At 40.5% G+C, this 20,302-nt stretch overlaps 2 protein-coding genes across 2 annotated transcripts; one reads left to right on the forward strand and one right to left on the reverse strand.

The window, feature by feature from the left end:
* Positions 1–4,813: 4,813 nt before the first annotated feature.
* LOC117626080 (BAHD acyltransferase At5g47980-like) lies at positions 4,814–6,160 on the reverse strand. Its single transcript, XM_034357723.1, has one exon. It carries the CDS (start codon positions 6,158–6,160, stop codon positions 4,814–4,816), a length of 1,347 nt encoding a protein of 448 aa, XP_034213614.1.
* A 3,517-nt stretch (positions 6,161–9,677) lies between these two features.
* LOC117626121 (2-oxoglutarate-dependent dioxygenase AOP2) lies at positions 9,678–11,167 on the forward strand. Its single transcript, XM_034357771.1, has 3 exons — positions 9,678–10,115; positions 10,223–10,547; positions 10,808–11,167. Exons 1-3 carry the CDS (start codon positions 9,736–9,738, stop codon positions 11,048–11,050), a joined length of 948 nt encoding a protein of 315 aa, XP_034213662.1. The 5' UTR covers positions 9,678–9,735; the 3' UTR covers positions 11,051–11,167.
* The last annotated feature ends 9,135 nt before the right edge of the window (positions 11,168–20,302 follow it).

Consider the following 20,302-nt stretch of genomic DNA (forward strand, 5'->3'; position numbering starts at 1 on the left):
ATACTTGGAAGAATCGGAACCCGGGGCATCCTTGACGGGATGTTGCTGTAGACCCTTGATTGGGTAGTCTGCGCGCGTAGGACTAATCACAGACGTACGGGTTTTGAGGTTATCGACGGTACGTGCTGGCTGAGAGTTGGTCCCCCAGTTGGACGGCTCGTTCCCTAGTCACATGGTGGATTGAGGACTCATCATGAGGACTCTGCCAGGGGGACTAGTCAAACAATCCCCCGGTTGGATTGTTTCCCCGGTACAACTAGGTGATGGTCATATTTATATTATATATATCTCTTATATTATATATACATATATATAATCCATTCATTTATGTTTTTCGGTGAGGATACTTCTTTGCCGGTCGTGCCAATGGGTACGCTTTCGAGAGTTTGGTTGTGGGACTTATAAGTTTGGTTGGTGGGTTTTATAAAGCGTTCTTTATGGATGTTGGACTTGGCATCGAGTATTGATTTGTTTTTATATATATACATTATATATATATATATATATATATACTTGAGTATGAAGGTTTTAAGATGCATGGAATTTCTTGCATGGTTTTCTAAACGGTGGGGTTATACTACGTTGGTTTACACTGAACTGAATTTATTTTTGTCCACTCACAATTTTCTGTTTTGCGCCCCCAGCCAGTAGTTGACTGAGCTCCGCAGCACAGCCGGATCATGCGCTTCCGAGCCTTGAGCCTTCGTAGGACTCTTTCTTCATGTTATTTCCTTTGAACTCTGTTTTGTTGAAATTGAAGTTCTTAGACATGCTCTGTTATCGCCCTGTTAGGGTTTGATTTGTGAGGCCGGAGGCCATTTCATTGTAAATTGTTTATTCGCTTTAAAGCATGCTGCTGGTTGGGATTGTTATGTATTTTGTTGCAGGTTGAATTCTGTTGGGTTTCTTAAATTTACAGGGGGGACTCTGCCAAAATTTTGGTAAAGAGTCTCGGTTTCTAGTAAGTGGGCCCGGCATCGGGGTGATGTCGGAACAAAGACGGGGTCCGCTCCGGTCTATGGGGAAATTCCGGGGCGGGTCCTGTCACATTAAGCCTAAGTTTAGGTTCTTTTACCTACATTTCCTAATTTTCCACCCCGACCAACAACGATGAACTAAATATATTGAATATTCATAAGGAAATGACACATTATTGATTCCTAAAATGACGCATTATTGATGCCACAAATGACGAATTTCCCACCCTCACAAAAAATAAACCAAACCCAATAAAATCAATCCAGCAAGTGAACTTACCTCTCAAAATCAATCGGGATCTCTGAAGTCAGTCTGCTTGAAAGAATGTGGTGGACATTAGAGAAGAATCTTTGGTATTTGAGACTCCATCTCTACCAAAATCGAGGAACAACTGCTGCTGCGGCTTCTAGCTACAAAAAGAGATATGCTACTTTGCTTTCATCTGGAATCTTGTGAGCTGAATGAAAAACAGAAGGGGTTTTCGCTTGAGCCATAGAATCAAAACAGGGCAACAGCTAGGTAAGAGCCACTCTTCGTAATACCCAGGATACCATAGATGTAACACCCCGACCCCAAATTTAACCCTTATTTAAATTATTTATTTATTAAGGGCATTTTGGTCATATTCTTAACCGGAGGGAGTTTGGGGTAGTGATTGGTATTTTTGGATAGGTCGTACTGAGACAAGTTCATAGACACGTAGTGGGCTCGAATCGGAGTTGTAACGAGAGAGATATGGTCAAAAGAAACCCAGTGGCACAACCGTAAATATTTCGAAATGGGATTTTTTTATAAAAATCTGGTTCTCTCTCTCTCTCTCTCTCTCTCTCTCTCTCTCTCTCTCTCCCGCGATCTCTCTCTCTCTCCCGTCGGCTCTCTCTCTCTCTCTCCTCGTATCTCCGGCCATCGGCCGCGGCTGCGGTCGGGACCGGTGCCAAAGAATCGGCTCGGCCTCGGCGTCACGACCCAGCCCTCCCCCGACATCAGCCGCCGCTCCAGCCGCCGGAAAATGGCAATTTTCGCCCGGATGTCGCCCGATCTTCGCCGGCTCCGATCTCCCTCCTACGGCCGCCATTTCTGGCGATCAAGGTATGGAAATTCATCCCTTCTGCATGCTCTAGCTGATGGTTGGGTAGGAATTGATCGATTTGTAGCGTAGACAATTCGATTTTCGAATTGAAAATCGGCCGAACTTCGGCCTCCATGATCGGCCATTTTCGGCCACTTTTTGGGGTAGGTCCAAGAACAAAAGTGGCTCCAAATAGGGTGTTATACCTAGGGTAGGAGTTTGGAGCCGTGGTTTTGAGGTTTTCCGGCGATGCGTTATCGCTTTGGGCACCCACGTGCTGCCGGCGCGTGCGGCGGTGCGTGGGCACTATAGAAAAGTGGCATTGTGTCTCGATGAGATCCTTAGGTTGTCACGAGTGTGTAGGATTTCGCGGATCTCAATTCGGACGTCGTTTGACTATCGAACGGATATCGCCTATTACGCGTTATCCGGGTTCGATAGGTTGGGACCGTTGGATGGACCCAAATTTAATATATGTTGATCTAGGTATTTCTAGGATCGTGGAGGAATTCACAGATCGTGAATCGGAGCCCCGGATGTTTCGATTTAATAATTTAAAGTTTATATTTTATATTAACCGTTAGATCGGGCGATCGTGAGCGATCCGACCGTCCGATCTGAACCAAACTTGCAGGACAAGTGTCCTATACCTTATAGAACCCATAGGAACTTTCGGATCGGAGTTTGGAGGTCGTGGTCCCCGTGGGCCCCTTTGACCAGGGTTAGGGTAGTTTGACCCTTGGTTGACCGTGAGTCTCCCGAAGTAATCTCACCTTCCCAAGGGGATTATCTGGTGCTAGACTATTGTTGGGGTTTACGCAATATTAGAATATTTGTTTATATAATTAAAATTATATATGTTTGTACAAGGGTACAAAAGAGTCTAGAATGTCAGTTTGGAGTGCTATACGCACTACCTTAAGTTCCTCCCCGGATTTTGGATTCACTACGAGTACCACCAAGTGAAAGTTAGGTCCCACGTGGCGTAGGTTATCCGGCGTGTGGACAGACCCCATACGTGGCGTTGGTTGTACCGGCGTATGGGGAGATTGTGAGATACTGTGTTGAGGTCGCACGTGGCATAGGTTATCCGGCGTGTCGACAGACCCCATACGTGGCGTTGGTTGTACCGGCGTATGGGGAGATATGTGATATGATATTCAGGTCGCACGTGGCGTAGGTTATCCGGCGTGTCGACAGACCCCATACGTGGCGTTGGTTGTACCGGCGTATGGGGAGATATGTGATATGACGTGTAGGTCTCGCGTGGCGTAGGTTATCCGGCGTTGAGACAGACCCCATACGTGGCGTTGGTTGTACCGGCTTATGGGGAGATATGTGATAGTATGGCATGGTCGCACGTGGCGTAGGTTATCCGGCGTGTTGACAGACCCCATACGTGGCGTTGGTTGTACCGGCGTATGGGGAGATTATGTGGAATACAGAGAAATGATATGAGGTATCGCCTGAGTGTGGAATTAGGTTTTACAAGAGAACTACGTGTGGCTTGATCCCTCTAGGAGGGTACGTAGACACCCTAAGGTTATTATTTGCAGCCGCAGACTAATGTTAGTCATAGTCGTTATTTAAATGTATTGCCCCCGTTATTCGAGGCATGAATTGTTTTGTTAGTGTGTCTGGTAGTTTGTTGAAATGTTGAAAGGCCGAAGGCCATTTGTGTGAATTGCATGAATTTATATTGTGCATGCTGCCAGTTGGGGATATTAAATGTGTTTTTATGCAGGTTGGAATTTTGGGAAATGTCCCCTTTATAGGGGAGACTCTGCCGAAATTTCGGCAGAAAGTCTCGGTCTTTAGTAAGTGGGCCCGGCATCAGGGTGATGTCAGGAATTCCAAAGGATTTGTCTCGGATTTTGGGAAAAATTCGGGGCGGGTCCTTTCAATAGATTGCAGGCCTCCCAACGAGCTAATGACAATCGAGTGACTGTAAGTTTTGGGAGATTTGGATCCTTCTAATTGTGGGTTTGCTTTATATTCAAAAAGAGAGGATTGTGTTCTTTAGTTTTTCACAGAGAGGGAAAGAGGGGAACAACTGAAGTTGGGTTTCTAACGGGTTAGATTTCAACCCGATTCTACATGCACACTCTTTTAAAAACTCACTGTTAGATGAAATCCAACGGCTCTTACATACCCCTCAAAAACACCCCCTTATAACTTCCCACTCACTATAGAAGCTCTCAATACTTATGTTGTTGGGTTTAGAATAAATCAATTAGATCGCAGAATGTGGACCAATTATATCCAACGCACAATGTGAAGGATAGATTGATACTGGAAACCCAAAATTGGGTCCTGCACTGTGGTGGTTGAGAAAGACCCAATTGTCTAGGTGTACCCAAATATAATTTAATATTTGGGCCATAATGTAAGTCCATGTGCATTTTGTAATATAGAGGAATTGGAGGCCCAACGTCCAGGTCCTCATAATAGGGTTCGCCATCTCGATAATATTTGAAAAATCAAATGAGGTTTTTTTTCTTAAAATTTTGACATTGTAGGGTTTTTTTATATTTTGGACCGTGTTTATGGGCATACATTTAAAAACCCTAGTTTAAATTATTAGTGAAGCTGCATAATGAAATCCAATTCAATAATGAGAGGCAAATCAAAATGTAATAAATGAAAGCACAAGTTTTGCATTTTATATTTGGTTCAAACTTCAGTGTACAAGCATCAAAACAATGAGAGATCATCCAAAGTTAAGTAAACACGAGAGGAGGTTTCTAATTATTATTTTTTGGGGTACTAAATAACACTTGGATTCAAAGATGCATATTCAAGCACCTCCTTGTTGTTTTCAAATTTGGTCATGTCTTCTTCCTTCAAAGTTAAGGACGCTTCTAAGCCATCACCATCTTTTGTATCCATCAATACAATTAAATTCTTGGAATCCACATTAGGGGTGACAACCCATGATGGCTTTCCCCATCCGAAATTGGATGTGTAGAAGGGAAACCTGCACCAACTGGAGCAACTGTAGCTGTCTATATCATCCCTTATGATGAGGTTCACAACCTCCTTGAAAAGTTGACATAAACCCTCCCCACTAACTCCGTTTCTGTAGTTTTCTTTAAATTCCTCAATTCCCTTCCTCAATATAGTAACCAAGCTTTGAAGATCATGATCATCTACTTCAACAATTTCTTCCCTCTGTCCTGCAACCAACCCGAAAACATTCCCCAGTAAGTCTTTACCTGCCAAGACGCTAACAAGCACTTTCCTCATGTTCACCGTTTGACACCACGCGGAGGGCATTACCGACTCCAAGTTTGATCTTGATGCTTCAGCTGCACACTTCCAAATGAGTGCAGAGACGACTTCAACACGCGTAGGATTTGGCACAGTGGTAGTGGCAGCTTTGGACTTGAGAGCAGCAATCTTTGAAGCATCAAACACAAATCTCCTTGTTATGCACTTTTCTTTGATACCGGAGTTTGTGCTGTCACTACTAGGCATTTGTGGTGCGTTTAGGAAATCTAGTGGTGGGAAAAGAGAAGCTGCAACACCATATGCTGCAGGAGGCACCACATGGTCAGTAGTACTGGCTGAGCCAAGTGCTATTGCAGCCCAGCTGTTAATGAATTTGCTTAGAGTAGAAGCATCCGCCACCTTATGTGAAATGTTGACTCCGATTGCTAATCCACCACACTCAAAGAAGTTGGCCTGGACTTGTAGAAGATAGCTTGTATGACCAGATGGAAGCAGTTTCCATAGCATCCCAAGATCTGGTCTGTCCAAAATCATTGAGATGGGGCAGTTGACTTGGGCCTCAAGAAATGCAGCCCCATGGTCATTGCAACTGATTGAAATATTATGCTGGAATTCCCCTGCAAAAGGATAGAAGTGAGTGAGGGCTTCGCTTAAGGATTTCTTTAGAAGCTTGGATCTTTCAACAACCAAAGAACGGTGATGATCAATATCGTTGACCTCATCACTGCTAGTGCTGGGATAGAAGAGAAGTAGTGGGATATAAATTTGAGGAATAAGCTGATCAAAAACAGAGAGGTTGACAGTTTTAAGATGGTGAGGAGTTGCAGAGGATGGTTTAATTGTTTCCTTGTGAGTTACTTCAACCTTTAGCTCTGAAGCCATAATCTTTCCCCACCCTTAAAAGTTTCAAAGCAAAAAATCACCCCCATATAAAGGCACACACATTCACCACACAACAACAGCTCCTGTTGAATAAAAAACAAAACCTTGTTCAGTTCTTTTATATCTGTATGTATTCAATCATTTCACATTATTATATCCTTCAATCATTCAAACCCCTTCCAGATCAAGCAGGCCGGGCCTCACTTTTTGGTGGCCAGGGCAATAACTTAAAATGGGGCCCTTTTTAGCAACAACAAAAAAAAAAAAAAAAACAGAGGAAGGAAAAAACAAATTTTGCACATGTATTCTTTATGGCATAAAAATCAGTTTGGATTATTATGGCTGTAATAGACTTAATACTTCAATGCATCATGATTCATCTCTACCATCTTCATTTTAAAATGTCTACATAGTCCAAAACAAAATGGTCAGCTTCTTCACTGGTATATTCATATAAAAATAAAGCACGCCTTATTTAAATAGTTTATGATCATGTATTCTTACGGAGATCAGGCTTGCCTTTCTCGACAGTTGCCATCACACCATGTCACCAACACAAGCAGAAGAAAGACCGTTAAGCCTGTTGAAGAAATTTTCAGGAATATAGCAATCTGGTTAGAAGCAACCGGCCGGTTCGTGTGTGGGTGCAATTTTGAAGCACCTCTTCAGACATGTGGTGTGCCTCTTGATGCCTAAATGTTTGAATTATGTATATGAACGTTAGAAACACTTCATATACATGATTTAAACATAAAAACACATTCTTTAGTAAAGAAAAGTGTCCTCATTGAAGTGGTACCCCTTGATAAAGAGGTACAATCCAAAAGATATATAGTTTCTGAATTAGGAGTTAAACCAATTCAGAGAATAAAATCAATTCCTCTATAAATAGAGATGATTATACTGCAACGAATATATGAAAAATAATCCAAGAGAGATCCAATATATTTCTAAGTTCAATCCCAACTCTTCTCCATCTAGTTTCACAAAAGTAAAAACCTCTATAGGTTATTTTATGCAGATTTAGCCTCTAGGAATCTTGAGTACCCGTATTATAATTCTAAATTGTGTTTGGGATTATCTTTGGTTGTGCAAGAGATTGACAACATATAGTTATTAGGCTACAGGCTTCATTATAACCACAAGGCTTATTTGCTTAACTAGGCACACAAGTTGTGGGGACAAATAATGTCTATAAAATAGTGTATTCATACGCACTTTGAAGCATCTTTCATCTTCTCATTGTCCTTCCATCTTAAACACTTCCATTAAGCCATAACCCACAGATTTTGTAAACACAAAAATTTACCAATAAAGCCGACCCTTGATTCCCTTTACATAAATTATGTAAAGATTCTTGGCACCGTTGTTCACTGTGGCAGCCACCAGCAGACCCATCGACATCCGAAACTTGTTTCTAGCAAACCTTCCACGCTTTGAAATTCAAATGAATCGAAATTAAACAAATTTATGAATTTTTAACATAAAAGGGAAGAAACCCATCAAGTTGTGATCTTTTGCAAAAATAAAAAAAATAAAAAAATAAAAATCTCGGGTTAAAGAGGAATTAAGGGTTCACCATTTTAGTAATTTTCCAAGTGCACCATGTTTGGTTGCTGAGGAAAGTTTAAATCTTTGGACCAGTTGAAGCTAGAGATTGAAATGTGAAAAAACAAGATATACAAGAGAGAGAGAGAGAGAGAGAGAGAGAGAGAGAGAGAGAGTGACTGAGCTTGGAGAAAATTTGGCTTAAGTCCAATTGTTATGAGTGATATTGGGTGCAATCCACGTAGATGTTGTTGTTAATGCAAGTCCTTGACTTTTGCGCCACATAAGATAAAATGCCTTTTTTGATTTATTGATGTTTACATTTTATTTTTTATTTTTTTGTTCTAATTATGCCCCTAAATAAATAAGGTGAATTATGAATTTGTAAAATCGGTAAGTTATTGATTTGTTGGACATTAATTATCAGATTTGATTTGAATTTAATTACAAATCTATTTATTGAATTTTAAAATTTTCCCAAGGTATACCAACCTCAAAATTTGTAATTAGAGTTCATGGAAACTTCATACCTTAACAATAGGTAGGTACCTATGCATACACCTCTTGTGCAACCCATAAATTACCTCTAGTCCAGGTAATTAAATACATAAGTTATTACCTCTAGTCTAGGTAATTAAACCCAAAATTATGGGCATACTAATTGCGTACTTGACGAGAATTGGCTGCAATTGAAATGAGAGAGCATGTGGACTATATCCATTACATCTTAATGAATATGGACCTACATCTAAGAATTCCTAAAAACTAAGTTTGTTCCATGTAAAAGAAGACTGGGATAACCATTTTTGTTTCTTGTTTTTTTCAATGATTGGGATAAGATAACCATAGGTCCTGGAAAGAAGAAAGCGTCGCTGAAGCAAAATCCAACTTGTGCAAGTTTGGGTCTTAGGCTCGGAATCGGCCCATGACCTGTCGTTTTGAAGAAAACGGTGAGATGAGTGCATTACACTGCTTTGCTATGATATATGAGCATTTTTAGCCAACTTCCATAATTTACTTTGACTTTTCAGCATTTAAAGTTTCAGTGATATATATTTTTGGAAATTTTTGTTATTTCCGTTTTTGCTTCTAATTAGGTTTTCCTAGTGTGCCTAGGGTTTCTTATGCATAAAAGGGACACATTAGTGTATCTCTGGATTAGTAGTACTACTTTTCATTATTAAACATAATATAGTACGTACCTTGATTATCTTATAAAAATATACTAAATTATCTCTACGATAATTATCTTGATGGAGTTATTCAGAAGTTGGAGAATATGTTGAGAGATAAACTAGCACTAATTCAAAATTCAGGTTGATAATCAATGAAAGCATTATTGGTGACCGATGACAGAACATATGTAAATGTAATCGTACTTTTTTTTATATATAAATATTGCTAAGTCGTACAATCTGATTCTTAGTTTTATGAAAAATTTGAACTATATCCTTTGTTTATGGGTGTCCATGGCCAATACGAATATTGACTCACGATATGCCACATGAAAACAGATTAATTTTAATGATTGAACAATATTTGTTGGATATTAATTTCATCTAGATAACGCAGCTTGAAAAACAAAATAAAAACAACTATTAAATTGTCTGATGAGGAGAGACATCTACATAGATGACAAGAATAATGCTTTTTGATCTCGTCATCATGGGATTAAGGGAAAAAATTAACCCAAAAAAAAAAAAGACAAAATGGAAAAGAAATACTTGTTGATTACATAGATGATATCATCCATGACTACACTTTTTTCTTCTTTTTTTCAAAAATGTATATATAATATATAGATGATATCATCCATGAAATACACTTTTAAAAGAAAGGATCATGTGAATTATACTCCAAAAAATACTGAATCTAAAATGAAATTCTGAAACCGTCAACCTTCTACCGATCAATTTGTTTATGTCTTCCCTACGTACATCACCTCATTTGTCTTGTTGGCACAATTGCCTGCTCGACAAGTAATATTAATCTCTCAACTGGTAAGTGAAAAACCAAAACGCAAAAACATGGGTTCTGATGGGCAGCCAAAGCTCCCTGTCTTAGATTTCTCTCAGGAAGCTGAAGCTCTGAAGCCTGGCACCAACTCATGGCTATCGGCATGCAAAGATGTTCGACAAGCACTTGAAGAGTTCGGCTGTTTTTTCGTATCGTATGACAAACTCCCTCCGGAGTTTCAAAATGGTTTTTTGGGTGCTCTAAAAGAATTATTTGATCTCCCTACTCAGACCAAAATGACAAACAAATCTGAAAATCCCTCAAGTGGATATTTTGGACAAATTCCCAGCCTTCCTCTCCATGAAGGCTTGGGCATTGAGAATGCAACAAATTTAGAGGAGACTCAAAAGTTCACAAAGCTCATGTGGCCTGGTGGAAATGATAATTTCTGGTAATATCTTCTAACTTCCTTGTAATTTTGAGTGACCATATGAAGTCCGTAGACATTACTAATTGTTTGCAAACTCTTTTTCTTTTTGTTTTTTGGTGGTAATTAAGTGAAAGTGCACATTCGTTTGCAAAAGTGGCAGAGGAGTTGGACCAAATGGTGACTAGAATGATATTTGAGAGCTATGGTATGGAGAAGTATTACGACTCCTATGTTGGGTCCGTCTCCTATCTTCTTCGACTCTTGAAAAATAGAACACCCCAAGAAAATGAGCCTAGCCTTGGCTTCGTGGCTCATACTGACAAGAGCTTCACAACCCTACTTTATCAGAATAACCAAGCCCATGGTCTGGAGGTTGAAACTAAAAGCCACGAATGGATTAGGGCTGAGTTTCCACCTTCATCCTTTCTAGTCATGGCCGGTGATGCACTAATGGTAAGTCATCGATAATTATAATTTTTTTATTTTGGATATACATGTATATGTATAATGATAGAATTTAGGAAAGCAAGTGATCCATTTACTTAATCAAGATCACATCAACCATCTATACTTTTTTCGGTATGTTATGTTGTCAGATTGTAAATCTGAACATTCAACAAGATTTGTGTTCAAATGTGCGGTTTTTTTTAATATATAAAACATTGCATATTACAGACCATCTTATGGTTTTTAATGTTGGTTTGTTTGTTTAGGCATGGAGCAATGACAGAATATTATCTCCCAACCATCGAGTTATTATGAGTGGGAATGAAGCAAGATACTCTCTGGCACAATTTGCATTTAGTGACGGCGAGATACATGTGCCGGAAGAGCTTGCTGATGAACAACACCCCTTACGCTACAAGTCGTTTGATCATCCTGGACTGCTAGTTTTCTTTCGCACTAATGAGAGCTATGTTTCAAACAGTGCTATAAAAGCCTATTGTGGTGTTTGAAATAAACCCCGTAGCTAATACGAATGTTTGCTACGCTTGCGTGTGCTGTGTGTTAATTTCAAGGCTTGGTTGTGGGTTTTTTAATTGTTCAATCTGTTTCTGCATGCTATGTTACCTTCATTTTACTGATCATGTGAAAATAAAAACTATGAATAGATTGTACAAGCTTCTTAAGCTTCTCATGTTGTATGTTAATTGTCCATTTACAGATCTAAAGTACTGAAAGTCTTACTGTCTTATCAAATCATGTTATGTGGTAACGTTCAATCCATTTTATTCATTCAAATATTGGACGGCAAAACATTGGGCCGATCCGGCCAAACAAAACCAAATTAATTTGAGCAGTTTAGTTTTATTTTTCTATTAAAACAATATAATTTCAGACTGAATCGAACCAAATCGCAATTATTTTGATTTTGTTTGGTTTGGCCTATTTGGAAATTGCCCAATCTTATCACTATTTCCTATCATATATGATCTCACATTGATATCCATCATTTAATAACAAAAACTAAAATCTCTAACCCAATTGAATTTGACGATATCTCTCTCTCAACATTTCTCTATCTTTGACGGTTAGAAGGTTTCTCAAAATATTGGTTAATCTATAGTATGAATCCCTATTTATATATTGTTTAGGAAGGGAAATGGGTTTTATTTGTATTGTTATGGTTTGATTTTTTTTAAGCTTTATATCTTTTTGATTATTCTGAATTTGCAATTTTAGTTGGGATGTCTATGTCAGAGTTTATTCGATCATGCGTGATCATTAATGGAGGCACACTAGATCGTCTTAATTTTGATGTTAGACCACTCCATTATTGTAATGACCCTTTTGTGGCTAGTGATTTTTTTGGCTGAATTATGAATGCAATTTTAAAATTTTTATAAAGAAATAAATAAATAAAAGAAGGGAAATGACAAAATCATTTTTGCCACTGAATAGATTGGTTTGAGGCCAACCAATTCAAACGGTGATAGTGCATTGGTTCATTATGTGGTTTGAGACCTTGAAACAAACCAAATCGTTGTGTGCCCGCACCTAAAAAACTACTAGTTTGATTGATAGTTTTATAATCAGTGGTCCTTAATTAGAGAGAGTGTAACATCTCAATCTATACAATAGTCATCCTTTAAAATTATATCATTTTCTATCTCTTAAATAGATTATGGTTGACCATCTATCATTATTGAGATTTGTTGCATGTTAAGGTTGGTATTTATCCCATACAATCTCATACTGTGTAACATCCCACATCGATCAACGGAAAGGGGGTGATGTGCCTTATATGTACATGTCCGTCTCCATCTAGAACGAAGCTTTTTGGGAGCTCACTGTCTTCGGAGTTATGGGAACTCCGAAGTTAAGCAAGTTGGGGCTAGAGCAATCCCAGGATGGGTGACCTACTGGGAAGTTGCTCGTGAGTCCCCAGAAACAAAATCGTGTGGGCAAAGAGGGGGCCCAAATTGGATAATATCGTGCTACGGTGGAGCCAATCCAGAGTGTGACATACTGTTTATTGAAACAAGATCATCAGTCCCAAAATTCAACCTTACTGAAAGCTAGTCCCCAGGGGGATTTCAATACTGGATTGTGACGAATAGAATACCACCTCCCACCCAAAAATTGAATTCCTCTAAAATCAGGAATTTAATTCCTAATTTTGCGTGGGCTCTTGGAATTCAATTTCTGATGAGAATTCCAATTCTTGATTAGTAAACACACCATAAAAGTCTTATTGTATTATCAAATCATGTTATGTGGTAACGTTCAATCCATTTTATTCATTCAAATAGAGGCCGGCAAAATATTGGGCCGAACCGGACAAACAAAACCAAACTAATTTGAGCAGTTTGGTTTTATTTTTATATTAAAACAATATAATTTCAGAATGAATGGAACCAAATTGCAATTTGTTTGGTTTTATTTGGTTTCGCGAATTTGAAAACTGCTCAATCTTATCACCATTTCCTATATAAAACCAATCCAAACGGTGATATCATTATGTGGTTTGAGACTTGAAACAAACCAAATCGTTGTGTGCCCACACCTAAAAAATTACTAGTTGTGATTGATAGTTTTATAATCAGTGGTCCTTAGAGAGAGTGTAACATCTCAATCTATCTTACATCCTTTAAAATTTTATCATTTTAATACTTGATGGTGCCGCTAATTTGTCTTCTCTAATGGTCTGCTTTCTGCAGGTTGACCTCAAATGCAATATATTAACGGCACCCGTACAGTTTGTGACTATTTTATTTCAGTTAATTTTTAATGTATTAATACAAATAGCAACCCAGAAATAATTGATCATGTACTAATTAAAAACTTAAAAGTCCCAATCAAGTATCAAAGCGTTTGCAGCTCAGTTTGCAAACAGTTTTTACTATGCATTTGAAGTCCTATGTTTCGAATCACTCTACGTTCTTTGATTTAGGACAAACTACTTAGACTATAAGGGGTTTGCAGCTCAATATTGATTAAAGGGTATTTATTATGCATCTTATAGGTCTTGTGTCCGAATCACTATATTCTCAGTAAAATCACTCATACTACAAGCTCTTACACACATAAACAAATTGGGTTAGTATATACTGACTAGTAGTATTAGCACAAACAGCACGAATTGACACTATCCAAATGGAAAACAATGCGATTGACATAGCACTAAGAACATAAATTTTATGATAGTATGGTTTGTGGTTACACAGCACCAAGTCTCATTATGACATCAGTGCATCAATGCAAGTTGCAACCTCTATAATATAGGTTGACCAAGTTGGTGGTTGAGAAAGACCCAATTCTCTAGGTTGACTCGAATACAATCTCATATTTGGGCCACCATAAAAGTCCATGTACATTTTGTAATAGAGAGGAAGAATGGAAGTCCACCTCCCTTGGAGGCCCGACGTCCGGGTCCATATGGGCAAAATACCTCCACTGGTTACAAAACCCAGATCACAAAGTTCATTATATGCGACTCAACACACTTTATGTTCTTTACACTTAGCCTAGACGTATATGTTTGTAAATAGAGAAACACTTCAGTTTTAATTGACCCTAGGAAATTCTAATTGTAGGGAAAGAATACGTACATATGTACATTATAGTTTAAATGATTAGTTGTGATGCATCATGAAATTCAATCCAATTCAATCATATAATTAGAAAACATATCAATTCGTCATCCGGATAGGGAATAGAACTAGATTGAATAAGGGGAAAATGACATTGACTTGCAGATCAGTGATCTCAGGTTCAAACTTCTATGACATCTTACTCGTCTGAATCGGTGGCCGGAAGAGAGAGATCGAGCTCCTTGAATTTTGGGTTAAAACCAGTTAGATTTTTGCATTTTTCGGCGAGCACAGGTGGTTCTAGTGGCTGAGATTGGTCGGGATGGGAAGAGGAAGATGGCACGGTTCTTTTGGGACCGGTGCCATCCCAAGCGGTGGACGGATGGGACAGTGGTGGCCCAAAAACCACCGAGGTGAACAGTAACAGGGGGGGCTAAGCACAGAGAGAGAGAGAGAATCTGATTTTTATAAAAAATCTCATTTCAAAATATTCACGGTTTTGCCACTGAACTTGTTTTGCTCGTAACTTCTTCGTTTCAACTCCGAATCGAGCCCACTACGTGTCTACGAACTCATCTCAGTACGACCTTCCCAAAAATATAGTCACTGCCCCAAACTCCTTTCGGGGTAAGAAAATGACCAAAATACCGCTACCCCAAGGGTAAATTTGTAATTTCACTTAAATAATTTAAATAATTTGAAATAAGGGGTTTAATTTGGAGTCAGGGTGTTACAACAGTGATTCCATTCTAGTTGAAAAACATAGGGTCGACATATCAAAGATTAGTGAACAAAACGTTCAAAACCCATATCGGCAAAACGATGGAGGTTTACATTGACGACATGGTCGTCAAGAACCCAGGAAAAATCCCAACATGTCAGGCATCTGGAAGAAGTCTTCAACATACTGAGAAGATATCGCATACAGCTTAACCCGAAGAAGTGCGCATTCGGTGTTTCGTCAGGGCAGTTCTTGGGGCAAATAGTCAACAAGCGAGGCATCGAGCCCAGCCCATTGAAGGTGGAGGTGCTGCGGAATATGCCCGATCTAAGGACAACTAGAGATGTGCAGGTTCTAACTGGGTGAATAGCAGCTCTCAGCTGATTCATTTCAAGATCGTCAAATCATTGTAAGCCATTCTTCCAGGCAATTCAAAACAAGGATGGGAACATATGGGGGCCAGAACAAAGAGAAGCCTTTGAGCAGCTGAAGAAGTACTTCGCCAGTCCCCTGACCCTGACTATTCCAAAGCAACATGGCTGTCACTGAAATTGTAGTAAGTGTTGTATTGCTAAGGGAGGAGAATTCAATCCAGCAGCCCATATTTTATGTGAGCAAGAGCTTAATTGAGGCTGAGAAAAGATATCCATCGGCTGAGAAACTCGTGTTAGCTTTAGTGACGGCTAAGCAGAAACTTTGACAATACTTCGAGGCACACACGATCATCATATTGACGAGCCAACCAATTAAGGCTGTAATGTCCAAGCCAGACCTTTCGGGAAGAGTTACAAAGTGGGTCATCGAGCTCGGAGCATTTTACATTAGATATCAACCTTGGACAGCCCAGAAAGGCTAGGTAATTGCCGATTTCCTAGTAGAATGCTATCCACCTAACAGATAACAGGAAAACCATGATGAAATCAAGGAAGCACTAAACCTGAACAAGGCCCAATGGGAGCTGTATGTAGATGGATCATCTAATCAGGTAGGAGCCGGAGTGGGCCTAGAGTACTCCGTCCGATTAGACTTCCCCACTTCAAACAACGTGGCGGAATACGAAGCCCTAGTGTTAGGACTCCAACTAGCCAGGACGTTGAAGGTAGGACGCTTAGTTATCCATAGCAATTCTGGCCTCATAGTCAACCAGACAACTGAGGAATACGCGACTAAGGATTAACGAATAGGGACATATCAACGGTTGGTAAAGGATTTAGCCAGCAGGTTCGAAAAAATAGAGTTTGAACAAATACCAAGAGAAATGAACGGTCGGGCAGATCGCTTGGCCTACGCCGCATCGACATTGGTGAAAGACATGAGGGTCGCCCCGGTGGAACTCTTATCGAATCCCAATATACCAATTGATCTTGGAGTTATGCAGATTGATGCCAAAGAAGAAACGTGGATGACTTCAATCATAAACTATCTCATGAAATGAACCTAACCCGATGACCTGATCAAGGCAAGGAAAGTACGAATAAAGGCCGCAAGGTACGCCATTATAGATGATACGTTTTTTCGTAAGTCTTTTCTAGGGTTATATCTCAAATGCCTCGATCCACGTGAAGTCAAATGGGTGCTAAAAGAAATATACCAAAGGACATGTAGGAACCACACGGATGGGAGGAGCTTAGCCCACAAAGCGCTGACTTAAGGACTTTTTTGGCCTTACATGGCCCGCGACGCAGAACAATTTTCACGAAAATGTGATAAATGTCAAAGGCCAGAACCTCTTATTAGACAACCAGCCGAGGAACTTAACCCTATTATAGGACCCTGGCCATTCACCCGCTGGGGGATGGACATCGTGGGACCATTACCCATTGTAGTAGGAGGCAAGAAGTTTCTCCTTTTGGCCACTGACTACTTCACCAAGTGGGTAGAAGCCGAGGCTTACAAGACGGTGACATAAACAGATGTGGTAAGATTCGTATGGCACAATATAATATGTCGCTTTGGGATACTGAGGGCCATCGTGACAGACAATGGAACCTAGTTTGATAACCGTAAATTCAGAAGTTACTGCGAGGAAAAAGGGATCATTCAGTAGTTCTCGTCTCGAAGTTACCCTCAAGGAAACGGACAAGCCGAGAAAACTAATCGTACGATCTTTGATTGCTTGAAGAGAACGCTGGAACAACGCAAGGGCAAATGGTCAGAAGAACTGCCAAACGTATTATGGGCATACCACACTACCAAACGGAAACCAACCGGCGAAAGCCCTTTTTCCTTGGCTAATGAAACTGAAGCTGTCATCCCCACAAAAATTGGCTACCCACAGTCAGGACATTGGTGGTAGAGAGCAATGATAATGAGCAGCAGCTAGCTTACAACCTTGACCTGCTTGAAGAACAACGAGAAGCTGCAGCATTAGGACTTGCAAACTACCAGAACCAAGCAGCCAATTACTTCAATAAACGAGTACGACTGAGAAAATTCAAAGTAGGTGAATGGGTACTCAGAAAGGTCATGGAGAATACCAAGGACCTAAACACAGGGAAATTTGGATGAACATAGAAAGGACCGTACGAGGTAACAGATGCTTATGGAAAAAGGGGCTTATATGCTGAGGTATATCGAGAGCGGTCAATACGTACCACGCCCTTGGAATGCAACTCATCTGAGGAAGTATTTCATTTGACTTTATAGCTTTCATTTCTTTGTTGCTTGTTGGTTTTATTTTTGAATTTTCCCTAAATTGTCCATCATTCGATGAACGCTTAATGGAACATATGTTTTCTTCACATTCGAAATGTTTGGTCAAAGGCCATGTTTGTTTAAATTAGCATCACCCAAATCAATATGGTCGAAGACCTTGTAAATAAGGAAATGCATATACTAATCCATGGGCACAGAATGTGCTTGACCAAAAGGCTAAAAGTACGATTAAGGATCGCAATAAAGACATGGTCGGAGATCACACATAAAGAAGTGATTGGAGATCGCGCATAAAGAAGTGATCGAAGATTACGACATGATCGGAGACCATGACATGGTTAGATATCAAGCAACATGATATGCATGTGACAAGGTCGAAGACCGCATGATCAAGCATAACAATAACATTAGGCTCTTATGGCCATGGAAGCGAAAAACATGAAATGTTCACAGGAGGAAGGCCTCCGAATTATTCAAAGCCGAAAAATACATAAAAACTACTGACTTTACAGGTGCGAACCCATAAGTAACACTGGCTAGTCTAATGGCGAGGGGAGACGATCCCAATCCACGTAAGGATAAACCATTTTGGCCTTAGCACGGAAGTGGTGGATACCCTGTTTAAATTCGTCGCGTATGCCATTAAAATGAGCGACTGACACTTCGTGATCTGCATCATCAAGATCACTCCGAAGGCGAGTCACTTGGGCACTGACACATGCCAGATCCTTATTGAGTAAGTCGCGTTCCGCCAACAACGTGCTATGATCGAAGTGACAAGAGCAGCTAGGAACTCGAGACGAACCAGCTTTATCCTGCGCTTTTCCATCAAACCAAGGATGACCTGCGCTTGGGTTCTCATAGTAGCCTTTCCTCCACCTCTAGCATCACCAGACAGGGACTTAGACCCACCGAGTGAATCGGGGACCACCGTGTAATCTAAAGCATTCGCCGAAGAGTCGGCGGAAGAATCCTAAGAGCATATCTCAATGATTCCGTTAGGGCTTTTGGAATCTCATTGCGATGACTCCCTCCTTGATAGAGACGAAATCCTCCTCCTCGGAGAATCTCCTTTCTTTAGAATATATGCGCAAAGGCGAAAGTGGAGTTTTAGCTTGCATCTATGAGCCATGAGTGGGATAGGTATGGTCACCTAAAAACCAAATTACCCTTTATACAGAGGTTTGCCCAAAGACATAGCTCACTAAGGGAGGCTTGATAAGGTCGTAATGCGGAGACGATAGGATATCCAATCCCTTGCTTTTTGAATTTGAAAATGGTGATTCATCCTGGGAAGATCTTGGTCATGTTTGAAAAACCATCATGCTAAGCCTCAGGTACTTACGTTAGGGTTAAAATTCAAATCAAGTGGATAATTCATAAAGTCTGATAAAGTGAGACAGGAATTCTAGGAACGGATCTAAGATAATTGAGTACATCAAAACAAAGACAAAACCGAAAATAAAATACAACAAGTAGTGAACGAAACAAAGTAGCCTAGGGTGCATCATCAAATGGGTCAGGAACGGCCTCCGAGGTAGGCCCAGCACAAGTGGAAAATCCATCAGGTGAGGTGAAGCCCATAAATCCAAAGACAGGCCCAGTACTGGCAATAGACGATGCAACATTAGCACTAGGGACAACGGTCCTTACCGACCCAGAAGGCGCTGACCCATGAAAGGTTGCTAAAGGGGTCCTGCGATGTGGGATGTAACCCGTCAGAGGACGATCATTAGGGTAAATACCCTGAAAAAGTTTGTAGCTAGCGAGGTAAATTCCAACTCATTTTCATAGTCATCTGGACCAGCCATAAACCAATGCTCAGGGAGCTGTTGACCTTGAACCCAATTATATCTGAATTGCCTGGCCATCTCGACCCTGATATGCTTGGTATTGGCTTGATACTTCTCGTCCCTATTGCTTGCGGCATCCACCAGTTCTTGCTTAAGGCGGTCAACCTCCATCAGTACAGTGCTTTGGCCGCTTCTTAGGTTTTGCAGTTCGCCCCGCTACTGTTTGAGCTCAGTCTCACATTCCTTGATGCGCTTTCCGCTAAGTTCGAGGGTTGCCGTCTTTTTGCATATGTCGCGGCTCATAGCCTGAAACCTCGACATTAGCGCGTTGAGAATTCCAACCATCTGCGAGAAATAAAAAGTGGGCATTAAACAGGTAACTATGATAGGACATGGCACAAATCCCAAACATACCGTGTTCAAGCACTGTGATTGGTAGCCCCACATTTGTTTGTTAGTTATGGTTGTGAAGTTGTTCTCGCCCAATGAGCTAGCAGGAGTGGGGGCACAAGGGACTTGTTGAGGTCAGGACGGAGTACTCGAAGCTGATACATTAGGTGAACCCAAACCCAAACGACCTGTGAAGCATGGCAGGACTTCTTCTCATCCGGAGGGCTCAGGTTCCTTTCCCAGTCTCCTTTCCCTACGGCCTGGGACCGACAATGAGCGTGGCGCTGACATATCTGACTGATCAGACTCAGACCCGGATGGGCAATCCTCGGAGTTGCTGTGCTGAGCTAACTCAACCTCCTTTTCTTGAAAGCTGGCCTGGATAAGAGACGTTGAATCCTCGGTGCAACAAAGCTCAACGTCAACAAAACAAATGTTCTTGAACAAGTCTATTTCGTGCAGGTTTGGAAATGTGCAATGGAAGCATCAACAGAGTCTTTTAAGACATCTCTATTCCATCAAGCCGTAAACTTGCACAAAAAGGTTTTGCCACCCTTGCCAGAAAACTTGGCTGGAAATGTTGTGGGATTCTCCATATCAAAAGCTGAAGAAAGC

Source organism: Prunus dulcis, chromosome 4 (assembly GCF_902201215.1).
Source record: "Prunus dulcis chromosome 4, ALMONDv2, whole genome shotgun sequence".
Classification (NCBI taxonomy): Eukaryota; Viridiplantae; Streptophyta; class Magnoliopsida; order Rosales; family Rosaceae; genus Prunus; species Prunus dulcis.

What these genes read in the sequence shown, in the direction of transcription:
- LOC117626080 (XM_034357723.1), bottom strand. Translation starts at nt 6,160, where the DNA reads ATGGCTTCAGAGCTAAAGGTTGAAGTAACTCACAAGGAAACAATTAAA.
- LOC117626121 (XM_034357771.1), top strand. Translation starts at nt 9,736, where the DNA reads ATGGGTTCTGATGGGCAGCCAAAGCTCCCTGTCTTAGATTTCTCTCAG. An exon ending in GGTGGAAATGATAATTTCTG is followed by an intron (nt 10,116 to 10,222) that starts GTAATATCTTCT and finishes GTGGTAATTAAG; the next exon opens with TGAAAGTGCACATTCGTTTG. An exon ending in TGGCCGGTGATGCACTAATG is followed by an intron (nt 10,548 to 10,807) that starts GTAAGTCATCGA and finishes TTGTTTGTTTAG; the next exon opens with GCATGGAGCAATGACAGAAT.